The sequence below is a fragment of the Helicoverpa armigera genome, chromosome 5, assembly GCF_030705265.1.
Source record: "Helicoverpa armigera isolate CAAS_96S chromosome 5, ASM3070526v1, whole genome shotgun sequence".
In the NCBI taxonomy this organism is placed as follows: domain Eukaryota; kingdom Metazoa; phylum Arthropoda; class Insecta; order Lepidoptera; family Noctuidae; genus Helicoverpa; species Helicoverpa armigera.
Genome location: NC_087124.1, coordinates 4,629,194 through 4,647,994, shown reverse-complemented (window position 1 = coordinate 4,647,994; position 18,801 = coordinate 4,629,194). Strand labels below are relative to the sequence as shown.

The window sequence follows — 18,801 nt, the reverse complement described above, 5'->3', positions numbered from 1 at the left end:
AAAAGTATTTGATTAACATTTTAATTGCTATTAGCTTCATAAGTCTTTTGTTGACATATGAAGCTAATTTATTCAGGGAGGCTCTGAAATGGAAATATGTGTCACATAAGTAGGGTTCCGTTCGGTAGGATATTCCAAGTATGTAGTTATCTATTAGGTGTTGTAATTATTGGGTGTATGGATCCCTCATGATTTTTTTAAATTGGTTACCCGAGAACATGTCATTAAAGATATTAGGCAGGTATACCTCCTTCACATTTAAATATCCAAGGATCAGACCTTATGATCCATCTTAGTCACGTTACCATACCGTTAGCGGTATAATCCCTCTTTATTAAATGACACTCCTTGCTCTGAATTAAGAGTGACCAAAAAATCTTGACAGCAGACTTGACAGGAATAAATCAAACAACTTTTTGGCGTATTCACATAATATTATTCAAAAATATTTTAGAAATTAAATAAGTTCTTACATCTTCCAATGTCTTCCACATCTTCTAGTGATTGCGATAACTGTGATTGTTGTCAATGCGCGTTCCCGCTTGACGATAATCATAATAGCTATACTTGTCAGTATGGCAAGTCTTCCAAGACCAGTCGACATGTCCCCATCTATTCCACGATGGCACATCCCCTTATTTATTACGCTGAAGTTGTAAGTTAAACCTTTTATACTCAGGCTCATAGTTTAGTGTTAAGTGTAGTGGTGGATGGATAGCAGGGTTAATTCCTTCAATTAAATATATCGTTTTTTTTTTTTAATCTTTGATATATTTTTAGCCACGGCCTCAAAACAGGAGGCAGACAAAAGAACAGCCGAGGAAAGATAATAGAAATTGTTTTGTAAAAGCTTTTAAATGGTACACACAGGTAAGCAGTATTTAAGAGCATGTACTTGCATATCTACACAGAATTCATCCAACGTATCTTCAATAGCGTTCTATACTACTGTCATAAGTACTTTGCATTTTCATTTCAACCTGTAATTTCCTAAGTTTTAAGGTACTTTCAACCTGAGTATCTATGAAATGACCATCCTTATTGCTCATCTAGGAACGTGAACCATACGGGAAATGTGATGTGTGTCCTGAACGAAGCGGCTTCGCGAATTGGTTGGACAGCAAATACGTTGAGTACCTTCGTGAGAGCAGACAGCTTCACCCTTGCGAGCTAAAGCCCCAACCGACCATGACTATTGAACCGTGCCCTGCTCCCTGGTAACATTATACTATGTAATAAATAAGCAATAGGTTGTAAGTTGTTTAGGAATAGTATTTTTACCTTGTTTGCAAATTCGTCAAGGTTGTTCTTTATAATTCCTTTTTATTTTTGTCATCTGTCTAACCTTAATGACTGAAAACAAGCTATTTCGAAGAGATAATACGTATTTTACCAGTGTTTACTCATTATTTGTATTTCAGCATATCCCCTTTCGAACCGTGTACGACTAGAAAATTTGCACGAATTAGAAGGTGAGTGGTCTGTGTAAAGATGCATAAGGATTCATGCTTTTCGCCCTTACACAGAATTATTTTTTAAATATGTATTTCAGTCCATGGAGAAAACGAAGACGTCCATGCAATGATTCGGGAGATGTGCCTGAAAAGTCAGTACATACACATACTTACATAGTTTGTATTCAGCAAGTACTTTTGAAATGCTACCACATAACAAATATTTGTTTACAGGGGTGCTAATCAAAGCTGTGAATTTATTCTCCAACCAAAAGATTTAACCCGCGCAGCGTCAGACAACTGCTATCAGTTAGTACATAAATTATTGTAATATAACCTCTATTACTATTATAAAAAACTAGAATTTTAATCATTTTCTATATTTGTTTTAGTACTCCAACATCTGGTTGCATAAAATCTAACGCTACATCGATAACGTCGAATACTCCTTGCAACTTGAGATGTTCCGGGAGATCACATAGCCTGAGCAGTGTCTGTCGCGAGAGGAGTGTTCCTAAATATATCGACACGATTCCTGACACCGTGCAAGAGGGTCCAAAGCTCCAAGAATGTCCAAAAATCCAAGAGTGTCCAAAAATCCAGGAATCTCCTATAAAGCCACAGGAACCACCCAAGTCCCCAAGTTGTATGTGCCATCAGGAACAAATAGTGCAAGTGCCATCGAAGTCCCGAGCCGTGGATGTGTCGTGCCAATGTCCTGAAGAGAAGGTTATTCCAGTTACTGTGGAAACTCAGTACGAACCTATTATACGTGAACCTTCAAGCTGTACTGACATGTTTGCACCATGCTTCTGCACCAAGGATACTGGATGCCCACCATTGCCGGTTAAGGTAACTACCAAAAAGAGGTGAATCTTAAACGTAATGGAATATTATAATGCAAATCATATTGTTATATGTTTCAGCAACTGGGCAAGAAATCTTCAAAAACTTCAATTGCTTCGAAAAAAGGTGCTTCAGGGCATGGTAATCGGTCCAAGAAACCAAAGAAATCAAAACGATCTACCGTGTCGTGTCAATGTCCACAGGAAACAGTTGAAGCTCCGTCCCCGTGCCCGCCTAACCCGTGTGCATGTCGCAATATTTGTGCTCCCATCGGGGTAAGACACACCTCCTAATTTAAATGTAAATAAGCATCTTTATGACATAACGTTCCAAAACTGTGTCATACAGCGTCAAATCACGCCTTCATCGAATAGCCCTATTTACACAGCATATTCGCCTTCATTAAGATTAACTGTTCTAGGATGTTAAAGAAGTTAGCCAAGTGTTTGGTCCAAAACCTATACGACGCCAATCCTACTCTACTGTTGCTGTAAATGAGGATTCTTGCGAATGCGCAGTAAAAGACGTAGCGATAGTGAGTATGGTGACGCGCTCCCTCGCGAGCGACGCCGTGCAAACATCCGACCATGCCATATGCTTCGTAAGTCGTTATCACTTGTGACGCAGTATCGGCGACCCATCTTACATAATCAATATACTAACACGTGTACCACTTTTTAGGAAAAATGTGGGCCCTGTCCACCTCCGCTGTTTTTGAAAATACTTTGTGCAGACAGAGCGAACAACGAATGCTTTTAAGATAAATTTACAAATGTATTGTACCATTTTTGTCAAGTCATAAAATATTACTGTTCTTTTAACCATATAAAAATAAAACAAACAATAAAGATAATATAATATTTACTTTATATTTTATTTACAAAAAGATACTAATAAAGTCTTCTATTTACAAAATATTTTGTACAATAATAATATCTAGTCGTTACCTAAATCAGTTAGGCGGGCCGTAAGAAATAGCTGGTTTGTTTTGTGGCAAGAAGTTAAAGCTAGGTGCTGACTCAGCCGACTGGGAGCTGATTACAGCTGGGCCAGTTGGTACTCCGTAGTCGGTAGAAGGGATTACCGCTGGCGAAGACGCCACCGATGAGCTCGATGAAGATGATACTGACGTACTGGGTCCGGAGCTTGTTACCAAGGGTGATGTTTGAACAAAAGAGGTTATCTCCACGCTGGGCTTGGCCTGCTCCAAGGACACGCCTGACACCAAAGATTGGTATCCAGCATTACGAGCGACACTGTGTTCATCTTCCTTGATGATGTTTTGCACGCGGCCGACAACGAGCGAGTCCAGCGCGTCTCTATGTGGCTGCTCCTGTGCAATATTGTACTGGTTGGAGTCAGCTTGGTAGCTGGATAATACGGGCGCAGAAGAGTGCTCAATCAGTTGTTGAGATGGCAATGCCTGGGCTTGTGGCTGGTACACCACTTGGGGCTGCTGGTAATTGTATCCATGCTGCTGCGAGTATTGTTGAGGTTGTTGCTGCTGTTGGTATGAGATGGGCTGGTAAACTTGGCTTATGGAGTTCACTTGAGATTGAGGGAAAGGCTGTGGTCGTGGAGCCGGTTGGGGTGCAAATACGGGGAACGAGGGCGCGGCTTGAACTGGTGCCCGAGCGATAGGTACTCCGTAAGATCCACTAGGTTGCTGGTAAATTGGTTGCGGCTGGAGCACTGGCAGTGGAGCAGGTAAAGGTTGAGCAACCGGTAGAGGTTGAGGAGCAGGTGACGGAATGTACACGGGAGCTGGCTGGTGGTGGTGGTGGTGATGGTGGTGGTGAGCTAGGGGTGGTGGAGCGGGCTGAGAGTGGTGGTGGTGCGAGGGTTGGATGTACTGCTGGGATGGCGCGGGGTAGTTGTAGCCGCTGTTAGGATTGAACTGCGGTTGAGGCTGGAACTGTGGCTGCGGCTGGAACTGTGGTTGAGGCTGGATCTGTGGCTGGTACTGTGGCTGTGGCCGGAACTGCGGCTGAGGTTGGTACTGCGGTGCGGGCGCGGGCGCCGACGGGTAGTTGAACACAGGCGCATTGAGTCCCGGCCGCGGCAGGTGGTAGGGCGCCTCGCCCGCTATGGCCGCCACCAACGACAGTATCACTAACTGGAAAAACAAATATTAATTTAAGTAGAAATCCACGGCGTCGGTATTAACGAATTAAGTCAAATATGCAAAGCGTAGGTACACAATTTCACTGGGTGTGTGCCGCGCGTCAACTCACCGCTCTCCTCATGGTTGGCCGGTGCGTGCGGCTGTGTAGTGATGCGTATGAGTGGCTTATGGTTTTATACTCGCCTCCACTTCGCCCAAAATTGGGGAGCGTCACTGATCTTTACACATAAAACAGTATCTATTGTGCGTTTATGATTTCGAAATGAACGCATTTAATATTGGCAGCAAAATATTCGCTCCTATACATTACGCGGACATTTTATTGTTTTCCACATTATACGACGGTGAAAACTTTAATTAAAAACGTGAACGTAGCTATCGGCAATCTTAACGTAGAATTACGTAAAAATAACTCATAAATTAAATTCATTGACCCGGTTCTATTTATTTTTTTTATCAAAGCAAACAATAATTCGATTAAGACCTCCCTTATATTTGGTTGGGTTTAGTTATGCTATGTTCTTAAATATACAGCAACAGTACCTAGAATACAATTTATTAGTGTATAGTAAACAGCGCTGAATAAGTTTCAAGAGTACAGGTTTTGTTGATATTCCTGCTGACGTAGGATGTTTCTGGTTATATATTTAACAATCATCTATTAGTCGGCACCAACAAAGCAGTCTTTATTTACTATTTTAAAGCTGACTTTCATACGACTGTCTTACACCTCAGAATGCCTCGTTTTTCATTATCAGTCTTCTGAAATTTCCTAGCAATATCTGTAACCACATTTTATTCTACTTCCTTAATCTAGGTCAGTGTTAAGATAGAAATCACCATCATTATCGATTTAAACTAGATTCGATTTAAGATTTGCATGCATAAAAACGCCTTAAAAAATATGGCAAACTAAGTTACGACAATATTTTTCCCACCAATCTATTTAATTGATTTTTTCTCATCACTGACCTAGAGTAACAGACCAACAATTGCACAGTTAATTGAAAAGTGGCTATCATTAATAAATTCATGGTCGTCTAGCATGATAAGTGTGCCGATTTTTTGACAATAGGCTCATCAAGAGACCATTCATCGCGTTGTTCCTTTAGAAATGTCATAATATCTATCATAGTTCAAGGGACTTGCATGCAATCATGTGAGAATAAATCGAACAGAAATATTTAATAAATAACAAAGAAAAATAAAGAAAGTACTTAGTAGCTTAAATGTGTTATGTTACTAGAACCATATTTTGAAAAATCTCTGCTACTGCTACAACTAATGAAATTAGTTTTTCCCGAAACTTTCTTCAAGATTTTCTTGGAAAAAAATATAGAATGAAACAACCCGCAGTACTAATCTTGTCTGGAATAAATTACAGATAGCAGGCAACGTCAACATTAATTTAAATTCCTATTTAAGTCCAACTTACGTATGGTCACGTCAGTTTATCTAGCTGGACCCTCGCCAAACGGCATACAATGAAGACGTCGTAATTTTCCTTCTTGTAACTATACGTATAATAAATTCATATGTCAAAGGTCTGCCTAAGACTGCTTAGCACAGAAACGTAGGCGTAACATAAGTATTGTATAAACTATTTCAGTATGACATACGCTTGCCTAATTACCAAATACGTAATGGCTAATTAGAAAATGGCGCTCAGCATCGCCTAAGGATGGCAGCTTCTCAATTAGTAACGCCACAATGGCTTCTCATTAGTCATATCAATAGACCTTTTTAAATCAACAAGTATTGCGTTCATTCAAGCATTTAGTACGTACACATATTCAATAGTAGACATCTAGTGTGCATCAATGAATCGAGCCGCACCCAGATTATAAATCTCGAAATACTTATCGTAGATTCTCCAATTACGCGGCCAAACAAGTATAGAGGTAGCATTGACCTTCATTTGATGTTCCACTACGCGTTTGTCAATGGACAGAAGTTATGAAGAAAGAAATCAAACAAAGTTAGCTCACTCGCGTGTACAATAATGCAACTTTTTCAAAGGTAAACAATGGAAATATCGAAGTTTTGAAGGTTGACACAAGTTTGACCGTAATGTGAGAAGCAAATAATGCTATGATGCTACCGCCATGTCCACTAATGATCATATTTAATTGCATCTGTAAGTATGTTTATTGCTGCGTTTTCAGGACTTTAAAAATAGTTTTAAAATAAACACGATTTCATTGTAATCCATTACGTAAGTAAAAGCGTCGCCATATAATATGAAAGTCATAATAGACAGTACGTTAAGGTAGATCATGTATGTTCTTTGAGAAAGACGATCTGCGTACTAGGATTTCAGACGAGAAGAGAGGCAAATGTGCAACGTTTACATAAATAGTTTAGGACAGTTAGATAGATTCCTAGAAACATTCTCTTGCAATCCTTCCTTACATATGCTTTGTTTATTCAACACTGAACAAACACCCTTGTTTGCCCCTAGACAATATTTCGATGACACGATGAGTAGATTTTCCCAAATCCATAATTTGCCTAAACTTGGTTTAAGTGGTTTGCAAGTATGAGAGTTAAACAAAATTGAGATAAGTACCTAATACCGAATATTATAGCATCTCATAATATTTGACTAACGGCAGTAGTCACGCTGCGGCCCATTTAGAAGTTCCGTGCTCAAACAATGAGGTAAGAGAGAAAAGTCAGTCCGTCACTTCGCACCTCTGTTTTATCTAACAATTTCGTACATCCCCACAAAAGGTACATCTTGTTATTAGATAATATCATCCGCAAGATGACATTTAAAACGCGCGAAAGTATATTTAATATTTTTATCAATGAAAATAAACTTTTCTATCCGACCATTAATCTACGCCCCCACTCCATTTGCATTCGTATAAGAATACAAATTGTTGTTAATTTAACGTTTTCAATACATTGACTGTGAATTTTCTTAATACAGGGACATTAGAAATGTGCTGAGATTTAGAGGCTGCGGCTAACGATAACAGATTGAGTTCAAGTTAATATTTGCTCTTTAGTTAATCTGTTTGTAAACGTTGATCTTTTAAAAGCCTCGCTATCTCTTTTAGGTAATAGATTTCAAATGACTAAAGTTGCGTTAAGACCGGTTAAGTTATGGTTAGAAACTGGACGGTCAGTTTTTCCGCGTAGGTATCAAAGTGTCACATTATGATAACAAAGGTCAAATTGATTTGAATGCAAGCGTCTAATCCTAATTTCAATTACGTAATTTATTACGCATATTTTAAGCCTCTTGAAGATTTGTTGCAAAAAAGTCGACCTACAAGTTTTGTCTATTAATTTCTTGTAAAAGTGAAATGCCCCGAGGTTAAGGCAGACTAACTTAATGTATTCATAATCCTTAAGCCAGGTGGCGTGCAATCAATTATAATAAATCACCGTCAAAATATTATGCAATTAATAGATTTATTAAAGAAGTGTGTTATATTATGCCGACAAGTTTAATGTGGAATATTTATGCTTTAAGTCTGCTGTCCATCTTAATAAATAGATTGATCTGCAGTTGGATATGTCACAGACAAATGACACGCTAAGTAGGCGCGCACGCTTTTTACGATCAATAAAATTGCTTGTAAGTACAAGATATTTTTTTCATGTGAGTAGTTGCTAAGGCACTGTCTAATTTCTTCAATTTATTTTTAAAACTGGCTGGCAATTATTTTAGTCGAACAGACCACACTAAACTAACACTGTGTACAACATCCGTACAAAGAGAAATTATCGCTTATTTAATAAACTTGGGTTTTCCTTAAGTGGTCTGCTAATGCTGCCTGGCCAGCCGCTATGGCAATAAAAATCACACTTAAGTAATACTTACATTCATCATCCGAAGGGGCTTATCTTAAAAAAAAATCTCTCAACAGTTTGCCGACTGCCAAAAGTAGACTAGAAGGAGAAAAAATTAAAGACGATCTTTTGCGATAAATAAATAAATAAGCGTTTATTTACTTTATTAAACCCTATTATGCAGCAGTTAATATTTTTCTGGTATTTGCATTATTCCTTATTTAGTGAGTGGATAGTCCCTGGCTGGAGTCGGCGGCATAAGGTGTCCCTTGCCGGCTGCCATTTGCGCCTCGCGTTGTTTTCTCTTCGCCACAATACGCTCGTGAGTGCGCTTCATTTCTAAGATCTCCTTCATCTCTTCTTTATCTTCATCCTTTGGAAAAACAACGTAAGGAATTTTAACAAAATGATCCAAGAAGAGGACTTATGGTAAATAGTTTCCTTCTAATTGTTAAATGCATAGGTAATGGTAAAACTATCTACTTTATGGACAGACTGTCTTATTAATATTAAACGTGATAATGAAGAGTTAGCATAAAAGCTACATAAGACTGATATAACATTCTTCAAGTAAATGGCATGCTAATAAAAATATTTTTGAACGAAAGTTGTAAATCAAATATATTGTACATTACTATAAATACAATTAGCGTCCATTACTTTATCATATGATGCACAGTTTTATTATTAACAGCTGCATCGGATCATAAATGTCATACCGGTTAGCATTTAACCTTTGACCTTTCATTATCCCCTGATGTTCAAGGCCCATTTTATATTTCGAAAACCATTTCTGTTTATTCTCCAGACGTGTTGAGAGATACCTATTATAACATAACAGGGCAGGGTAGGTAGGTAGGGCCTCAGGTCAGTTAAGATCATTATTTATTGCTCTAGAATCTTATTAGAATAGAATTAGGATATTCTAATTTTACAGATATATGTACACGTAGGAGCAGGATCCTCTCAGCTAGAATTTATTCCTTAACAGTTACATGAATTACCTTCTGATTAATCCTTAGTACCAGTGCTCTCTTCCCATTAGCCATCGGCTGGCTGTAAGCCAATAGGTTCTTAAGCCTTTGCGCCGGTGGCACCCCTCTTTCCACCACCAGCACAATCCTGGCCCACTGACGCTGCCACTCATTCCTCGTCTCCGCTATCTTCTGGTACGTGTTCCCCATCATGGCGATCAACATGTTCACCAGCAGTATAGCCACGATTATCATGTATACCACGAACAGAAGCTGCAAGTGTCGCAACCTTTACTCGTCACAACTGGTTTGATTATTCCATGTTTAAGGTAACATAAAACCTCTTAATTGCATCGAATATCCGATTTGTTAACACAGAATTTATAATAGACGAAACAGGTTCTGTTAAAAATGTATCAATTCTAACACTCTTGATGTTATCAAGATTGCTCTTGTAGCTATAAAGTGATGCGGAAAGGAATATTCGATTTTTGGTTTCGTCCATCTGGCATAAAAAGCACATTAGTATTAACTTATTCGAAATTGAAATGAGCTAGGCCTAGCTAGCCTGCGACCTAAACAATCTTTATGCATACAGATTTCCTAACTTCGTGACAGATAGCCTAGTTTTGGCTCATTAATATTCGTTGAAAGTTTTAACTAAATAATGCTGACTCAGAAACGTACTGTGGAAGACGACCTAAAGAGTGATGGACTACGGGGCGGCGCGCTTAACCTTTAATTGACACACATTATGGGATACAGTCACATCAACTGATTGTGACTAATGTCAGGAGTGTAACCTCGATGTATCAGCCGGATGGAGCAGATTAGCAGCTCATGATAATATTGTTTATTAATTAGACGACAGTAACACTTCCGCAGATATCAATCCTATTCTATGAAAGCCAAAACTAGGTACTCATTTCTGCAACCGTAGGCAAACAACAAATGTATTCATGCAACCAATCATTTACATAGGCAAGCAGTTCAAATAGATCACCACGTTGAACTTTAACCAAAGAAGCAAAAATGCTGACAGAAAATAAATGATCATCGGATTTTGATTGAGAAACATTGCCTTGCATGTTAATGAGACATTTATGGAATATTAATTTCCTAACGGAAAAATACATTGAACTTAGGCTTAACTCTTTGTTATAACAAAGTTACAGACTTTATTGAGATTTAGTTAGAACATCCCAGTCAACATGACTATGATCATGGATGGATGATGGAATATGATCAACAGTGGTAAAAATTGCAAAACTGCCACCAGTTTGAGTAAACTTCACACAATGTACCTTGTAGCTACTATTCGGTAGTACAAGCAGAGTTTATTTACATTTACCATGGCACTTTGACATGACGTAACGTGTGAAAATTATACATTGCGTAGGAATATTGGTAAAAATACAGATTCTAATGAATATAAGGAAAGGGATCAAGGATGATTACAGTTTCTGTTTGCTACGCGCGAGATTTCGAAAGATTTCAATGCTATTATGGTAACAAGGTAATGTCTCTTCAATATTTAAGTATTTAGAACCGTGACATTGGTGGTCAGTTTCAAGAACGATCAATAATTAATTTTTACGCAATTCCAGTCGAGCAAAAATAAAAGCTACCCCGACATATCCGATTATTTTATTTTATGTCTCGGATCTAAAGGATGTTATAAAGTTGGTAGTTTGGAAATTATTAGCCGAGATCCCAGGAAGTAAAATATTAGGATTACAAAATTTAAAAAAAAACAGTGAGGAGACTGTTGTTGTGTATACCATCTTCCTACTACATTATGTACCTTAGCCTCGATCTCATGATCAGTTCGGTCGAAGGCGCCGTAGTAGTCGGAGAAAGAAGTGAGTGACATCAGGAACATCGCCATGATGCTCTCCATGGGAGATGGCATGGGGTTCGACACTGAGTCGTCCACGCCTTCGGGGGTATTTGGATTGTCGAACGACAAGAATATTATGTAGTATGCTGCAAAGGAATTGATATGTAATAATCTGGTTATACCTACTGACAATAAAATCCTGTGAGCTATCATTCTCGGTTGAGATCCTTAAAGCAACTTAAGCTATGAAAATGATGTACTTGAGATCTTTAGGCCTTGATTTCATCTTCTTCTTTGTGCTACAACTGTTGTATCTTGGTAATTTATTAATAAGTATTTCTGTTACCACACCAGTAACAAGAGCTAATTTCTTAAACAACTTGCTTGACCTTCATACCTACCTTGTGAGAAGCCCATGACGAAAACTAAATAAATGCAGACGAACCGCAGTAGATCACCCATCACCATTCTGTAGATCATCACCACGAATGGCCCCACGGTCTTGAAGCCTCTATAGAAAATAATATGAATTTAAAAATACCTAACTAAATTGGAATTAATTAAAATAAGTTCATTGAAAGATCAGCCTATTTAATACTTTGGAAATTATTTTTTTTTTTTTTTTAAATTATCTTGAAACGGGTTAACTTTTGCCCAGTGTATGCCATGGTCTTTGTCCGTATTGACCTATACTATCACCTCATGAAAGGATGCGGTCTACTTACAAGTAACCCTGCATAGCTCACGAGACCCGGTCTTAAACATGACACATCCAGCTTCAGCCTACAGCCTTTTGCAAATCGTTACCTCCCTCGGCTTAGGATAAAGAACCTGCAATATGTAAATTGTGAACCTTAATATTACCTGCAAAAGAACAAGAAGTAAGGTGCAGTGGTGAGCATGATGATGACTGCCAGATGGTCTTCCTCCTCTTCCGCGCACCACAGACGAAGCGTTGGCAGTACCAGCATCAGGATACAGGATAAGAGGAACATCACACTGGAAACATTGTCGACTGATCTTTATCTTTAAATAAATTAAAACGACAGAGCCGCTGTTGGCTGAAGAATAGTTAAACATGCTTTAGGGTTTAAAATGTAGTAGTGTGATTGTATTGTATAATTATTGCATATACTGATGAAGGTTGCTTACCGTGACGGAACAGTGCTTAAGTTTTCGATAAACATTTTGATACCCAGAAACCGGGCTTCTCTTAAGGCAGCTCCTACATACGCCAGTGCACCAACCCATAGCAGTAACTCTGCTGTTATTCTCACCTGATCAATGATCAAGAAGGTTTTATAAACAGCCAGTGTAATATGAACTTAAAAGCAGTACCAAAAACAACTTACTTTTGCTTGCCAAGTATCGAAGTTCATCAACCTACAGTCTTCAGTGAGATCTTCCCACCAGCCTTCCATATCTGATTCTCTTGGCCCTGAAAATAGTGTTAGTAGAAGAAGCTTAGGTTCATCTCAAAAATTGGAACGTTTGATACTACCACAGAAGCTTTCACATAATATCAGGGTTTTAATTAAAAAATATATAAAGAATGCTTAGTTGCTTACGTTTGTCTTTATCCTTGTCTTTAGAGTGGCTTTTGAAGCGAGCACACTGAGGTCCATCGGGCTTACTTCCATTAATTATCTCCACGGCCCCAGGATCAAAATCCGAGCCATTTAGCGGTAGAGTACAGTTCTCTACAATACAAATATGGTTGGTTATTAGAAATTATATTATAACGGATTATAGATTAATTGATAGCACTTGAATAGTAATATAGTAGGAGGAAGGAAGGAAGGATACCGAGGCCACAATTAACAAAGATAGATTTAGGTAAAACAAAACTCTATGAAGAAATACACCACAGTGATGAATAGATCCAAAAATGTTGGTTACCTGTCCAAAAATGATGATCGATACACAGCTGACACCCATGATTCGCTGGACACAATCGGACATTCCCGAGCCAGGTGATGTAGTCTACCAATTAGGTCAAATAAAATGTGTGTAGTTCAAAGGTAAAAATTTATTAATACATACCTACCTACCTTTGTTAATTTTGTAGCCCCAGCATTGAGTAACGAGATGTTATGCTAAGTATTGTAAATACATGTTTAATAAGGAATAAATATAAAAAGACTAAGTTGGGGTGATACCAAATATTTCTATGTGGATAAGTTAGTAAATTCCTTAATCTGATATTAATAAATTCAGTGAGAACGTGTCATCTTAATACAAAGATAAGCTAGAAGCTACCTTCATCACATAATAAAGCCTATCGAAAGGTGAAAGTGACAAGAAAATTATTGTGTTTTGTGGTTTTGGAGGTCAAAGGCCCAACCATTTATTACAGCAATAAAATAAGGCTTTGTCAAATGATGTGGTTTTTTCGAAAAGATGGAAAAGATTATGGTGTTTATTACGTAATGTATGGGATTATATCTCACGAAGACCGTGATAAGCATAAGTCAATCGAGCAAAAGCAAGGTAATAAGACTAGAAATAATCAAAAGTACTAAAACATAAACAAATAAACGACATTTATTAAACAACAGATTTCAAAATGAGAGCAACTTACCAACTTCTATGACAAGATCCGTATCATTAAGAGGACCGACAGTGGCGTTCAATGCAGTAGCATTGAGTGCCCTGTCCGGAGGTCCCGGCCTCAGCGTAAAGCAAACCAGAGAGATCAGGAAATAACACGAGAAGAGGATGAACTGACGGTAAAAGCGGAACTTCACGAAAGTGTTCCATTTGGTTTTCAGGAGGTCAATCAACATACCTTCCAAGAGGCCTAAGTGTTCGTCTTTCTCCTGCAAATTTTTGGAAACAAGTTATTTATGAAGCCAAAACATTTGCCAACCAACCAACCTGTCAACGTTTATAAACTGGGAAGTAAATATAGCTGATGAAAAATTTTGCCAAAGGGTTGATACTGGACGAAAATGTTTATTACTATATTTACTTTTAGTATATTTTCAAACTGGAATCTTCTCTTACTTACCCCAAACACGACCAGGTTCAATGCAGAATCCTTGCAAATGCACCCAGTTTCTGTATCAATAGTATCGACCTGTCCCAGAGGATATGCTGCACATGTGGTAGCCCCTATCTGCCAATAGATCTCCCGCTCAATGTTCAGGATGTGGAAGAACATCTCTGTGCGAGCCAACTTCGCCGCTAATGTAAGAGGCGTAAGGTTCAAAACGTTGCGAATGTTCAAAGAAGCTCCCACTTCGAACGCCATGTCGAATGTTTCCTGAAATAATTGTCAAGTCCTGGAAATATGAGGCAGTTCATAAGCCAGTAGATAAGGATGCAAATGTATAATGGACCACATATGGGGTAGAACATATGGAAGTACATAAGTACATAGGGGTAGTGCACATGGGAGTAATCCGGCGAATACATAAGAGAGAACCAGGGTGTAATACATAAAATAAGTTTTAAGGTTACGCGCAAGTAAATTGGGGTTATGGGCATGCTCACAGCACCCACTACAGTTCATCCACCGCTGATAATACAAACCATCTTCTCATAAATGACAAGCATGTGAAGCACGGTGTTGCCATTAGTGTCCTGCTTGTCAGGGTCAGCTCCGCGAGCGAGAATGAGTCGGTAGCACTCCTCCTGGCCAAGGCATGCTGCGAAGCTGAGAGGATATTCTCCCCAGTACACGTAACTGTGAAAAAAATGACTAAACAATTGAATTGAACATTCGAATAGTCCTGTTTGATAAATGAGACACATCATGTTTGCTGCTTTTACACAATAAGTATGACAAGAGAACCTCCTCATGATAAGAAAGCACTTCGCTAATATTTACATTATGTCCTCGAAGTACTAACCCGTTATAGTTAGTCTCCGGCTGAACATTGACCCACTCATGGTCAAAGGAGTCAGTTCTAGAAGCCTTCTGATCCTCAGGGCACATGAAGTTGCCAAAGCAACGCTCGTGATAGTTCGCGCCGGCATCCAGTAGAAACTTCGCCATCGTTGGGTCTTCGTTAACTATGGTTATGTGGAGTACACTCTCACCTGTATGAGAAAAATAATATTAGGCAATTCTGAGATTTATAGAAATTGAAAAACTTATTTTAAAATCATAACTTGATTGGGATTTACTCTTTGAATTAGCCTTTCCCATAATCTGACTTACCTACTTGATAACAGGTACGCTAATATCTCTGTTTCGACATTTGCACCAAAATAGCGAATGCAAAACTATGGCTATTATGGTACACAAAACCTTCTATACTAATTATCTAAACGGGAAGCTAGCACTAAATCACCGTCAATTTAATTTTCAGCTTTGATAGACATTATCAGAAGCTCTATCAAATTGGCTACACGAAATTGAGGTTGCTACTTATTATAATAATGTTTTAAGCAATAAATATTACAGGCAACGTGCGAAATCTGGGCTACATTGTACACACGCTTTATTAATGAGAGTGGTGTGATGAGGGAATATAATGTTTGCTATAGGCTTGGCAATTATGTGGCTTTTAAAATGTACGAACGACATTTTGGTTAACAAAAGGTGAGTAAGGAGTTTTTCTCATAACAAGACAGATTTACGACAAAAATAATTTATTTGTAAACAAATAATTCTCATGAAACGACAAGTCTAGCCTAGAGTGGTAACGACCACAATATTTTTCGCGTAAGCACTGTTTGAGTACAAATCGATTTCGTACGTGACTTTCTGTCTGATCGCAAAGTAATGAATCTCATATTGTTGGATTTGTAATAAAATTATGCGGACCTTGCAGACTCGGTGACGCCCTAAGGGGTAATTTGTTAGAACACTTAATATACTTTATGAATTGAATTACTGTTCAAAGAATTCAAATATTTTTACACTTATCTATCATATTAATAACTTGAACATCATAGACCGTGGCTATTAAATAACCGATTACTGTTAACTACGACCCCTAAACTACATAGATAATATGTAATAACAAATCGCTGCTTAGCTTAACTTACCACAATACTCGTCAGCCATGTAGACGTCGTTGATAAGTTTGGGATAGAACCGCAGCAAACGTTTTGCCAGATTAGCTAAAAGGGAGGATGCGTTGAGCAAACATAGGTGTAGGATTGTTTCCCCTACGGCTCCTCTCTCCTACAAGAAGTCAAGAAATATGTATATTATATTGGAAAATAATATAATAATGGTGACTACTATTATTTAAAGGACTCGAAACACAGGGCAGGAGGAAGAAGAAGAAACACCTTCTAGGACATCTCCAATTTTTTTTAAAATATAATATTAATGTATTGTTTCTCACCTTAAGGTCCCAACAAAGTTCCCTGTAAGCAGACGGGTTGGCGTCATATTCCTCTTGAGTGACCAGGGGCCAGTCTTTCTCCACGTCAAACTCTTCATCTGGGTTCTCCATACTCCGCAACGGTGGTAGCTAACGTGTAAAATCGGTGGTGTGAAAACAAATACCGAGGTGCAATCTACGATATTTACTATCTGTACTCCCCTGATACATTACTTATTAATAAACGGGATTGTTTAATTCCTCCTAATCAAAGGATTTCAAATTGCTAAGACTTTACCAACTTATGCCTCGGTCTCTCCTTGTTCCTGAGCAATACAAGATGCGATATGGGTATATATCGGCCCTTGCCCTTGTTGTACAGAAAGGGTTCAACCTTCGTCTTTATCGCATGGTCTATTTCTGCGTACTGCTTGTTTTGCAGGGCTCGCTTCATCATGTCTACTAAGAGACCACCACCTAGGACCATTTAACTTGTCTGAGTCATGAGTATTTATAAAAATTATAAAGTTGTAAATAACACAAAACAATTTACTCGCTTGTTTTTAATTCGAAAAATATTCTTGAACTGAAATATTTCTTTTGGTTTAATTTTTTTTTCTATTAAAATACTCGAAATTGTGAGTGCTGTTCACAAGCAGTTTTAAAATGTAGTCATCTTACCTTTAATATCAACGAGTTTATACAACCTCTGCTGCGGAGTTCCCGCTTGCTTCTTAACACCACTAGTAACATTACTTTCAGTATTACCCATATTTAAATATTACTACCACTAAAATGCTATAAATGTTTCTCATTTACTAAATCTCTTTAGCAAAACACTATACAGTGATTGCTTGTTGTGCCCTGATCGACCAAACGATACCGTTGCCATATCGATAGTCTCGAATGTTCTAGCAATCATTTCAGATTACAACGTCAAGTTGGGAGTTTGATACATAATAAAAAGCGGTTTAAATGAAGATATTTTATTAATAGTACGGCCTAAGAATAAGGTAGAATAGTTCCAACAAGCTCAAAATAGAAGCGCTAAAAAAGAGTCCAAAGATTCCTCCGACAGCAACTGGAATTGCAAGAAATGCCTCAATTATTGTTTTACATTTCTGATCGTTTCATATAGTTTCTGTTATGTTAAAAACGTACCAACTGTATCCAAATCGTCCCGCATCAAGTTTCTCCGGTACCTGAGAGTAGGAAGTGAGGCCATTTTGACTTCTACGAGAGTCCCTTCGTAAGGTGCGTCATGGATCCATCTCCTGAAATATTACTAAATATATTTTTTCTTTTCTATTATAGTATATACCTATTTATATAACATGGAAACTTAAATTACTTGGTATAATGTAAAATCTTAAGTTCGCTTTCGACGCAAGATGGTAAGCAATCGTCTGCAGCATTTGTATCCTCACCAACTTTAATTTTGTGGGCTGAAAATTAAATATTAAATTAAGGACCATCCACATTATTATAATTCAAGTTGTTAGGACTGACCGTCGTATGTATTCCAACAGTTCATTCCAGAGTAGATGCAGTAAAACTTCTCATCTGAAATAAAATGATTTGTGACTAGGTAGTAGGCTTTAATTGATATCGGAAATTCTTACTTAAGTTTTAATAAATACGAATATTTTAATGTATCAGGAAAGTACGTATAGCGGACATAATAAGAGCCGCTATTTAAACGCCTTGAGGTTTTGCGTTTTCACTAGAACTATCTGCGACTTTAAAATTCAAAGTTATGACAGGCGCATTCACACTTACACGTTAAGTCTCTCACTGGATGTATGCAACCACACTGTTGGTAGAACTCTTTAGTGCTGTAAGCTAATCGGCAGGCTCCATATGAGTACACCTGCAGAGGACCATAACAAGAAAATGAAAGGTAAGAATAAGTAGTTCAATAATATTGGTGTAATATGCTACTTGTAGTAATAAATCGATCACGATATACGAAATGCGTTGGCGCTCATATCATATTTCATTCAACTCGGTTATCAATGAATGTCCTGCTATTATAGATTTGGTCAACACAGCTAAATATCTACTGATACCATACACGTAGCTTATTTTAGGTGTGTGCTAATCGCCTGAAATCCGCGTGTTATTGTGTACAAAATTGGAGGATTATCTAGATTATCAATATATAACTACAACAGAATGATTAGCTTCCTCGGGCGAGTCAAATGGCTAAAGAGAGGTACGTTAAGTAAGTTAGCTGACGTGAAATATATTTACCGGATAAGTATGAAATGGAACTTCTGGTATTTCATGAAGGTAGCGACACTGTCTTTCATAAACATCTTTCATTCGTAACTGATCATCATTTTCCATCTCCACCACCGAGAACAGAAACCCCACTTGGTTCTCACTGTACGTATGAACGATTTGCTTTAATTTCCCGTCCAAATTATTCGTTGACAACTCTTCGGGACTGTGGATTGATATCTAGAAAGGAAAC

The 18,801-nt window shown here is 38.0% G+C and overlaps 3 protein-coding genes across 4 annotated transcripts; 1 reads left to right on the top strand and 2 right to left on the bottom strand.

Annotated features, from left to right (window-relative positions):
- Positions 1-376: 376 nt before the first annotated feature.
- On the top strand, positions 377-3,164 carry LOC126054998 (uncharacterized). 2 transcript variants are annotated; one of them, XM_049842197.2, is made up of 10 exons: positions 377-655; positions 781-870; positions 1,054-1,217; positions 1,422-1,472; positions 1,553-1,606; positions 1,689-1,763; positions 1,847-2,306; positions 2,381-2,575; positions 2,722-2,901; positions 2,982-3,164. In XM_049842197.2, the coding sequence occupies exons 1-10, from the start codon at positions 482-484 to the stop codon at positions 3,057-3,059; spliced, it is 1,521 nt and encodes a 506-aa protein (XP_049698154.2). In that variant the 5' UTR covers positions 377-481; the 3' UTR covers positions 3,060-3,164. The 2 variants fall into 2 exon arrangements, with proteins under 2 accessions (XP_049698154.2, XP_049698155.2); XM_049842198.2 differs by lacking the exon at positions 2,722-2,901.
- A 14-nt stretch (positions 3,165-3,178) lies between these two features.
- Positions 3,179-4,677, bottom strand: LOC110384239 (uncharacterized). Its single transcript, XM_021345440.3, has 2 exons — positions 4,535-4,677; positions 3,179-4,416 (listed from the first exon to the last, which is right to left on the bottom strand). The coding sequence occupies exons 1-2, from the start codon at positions 4,544-4,546 to the stop codon at positions 3,253-3,255; spliced, it is 1,176 nt and encodes a 391-aa protein (XP_021201115.3). The 5' UTR covers positions 4,547-4,677; the 3' UTR covers positions 3,179-3,252.
- Positions 4,678-8,366: 3,689 nt separating this feature from the next.
- Positions 8,367-17,144, bottom strand: LOC126054982 (transient receptor potential cation channel subfamily V member 5). Its single transcript, XM_064034549.1, has 16 exons — positions 17,007-17,144; positions 16,624-16,802; positions 16,347-16,475; positions 16,042-16,180; positions 14,898-15,087; positions 14,578-14,731; positions 14,054-14,308; positions 13,625-13,862; positions 12,612-12,743; positions 12,396-12,481; positions 12,196-12,320; positions 11,908-12,042; positions 11,445-11,554; positions 11,008-11,189; positions 9,234-9,476; positions 8,367-8,602 (listed from the first exon to the last, which is right to left on the bottom strand). The coding sequence occupies exons 1-16, from the start codon at positions 17,095-17,097 to the stop codon at positions 8,447-8,449; spliced, it is 2,544 nt and encodes an 847-aa protein (XP_063890619.1). The 5' UTR covers positions 17,098-17,144; the 3' UTR covers positions 8,367-8,446.
- Positions 17,145-18,801: the final 1,657 nt, after the last annotated feature.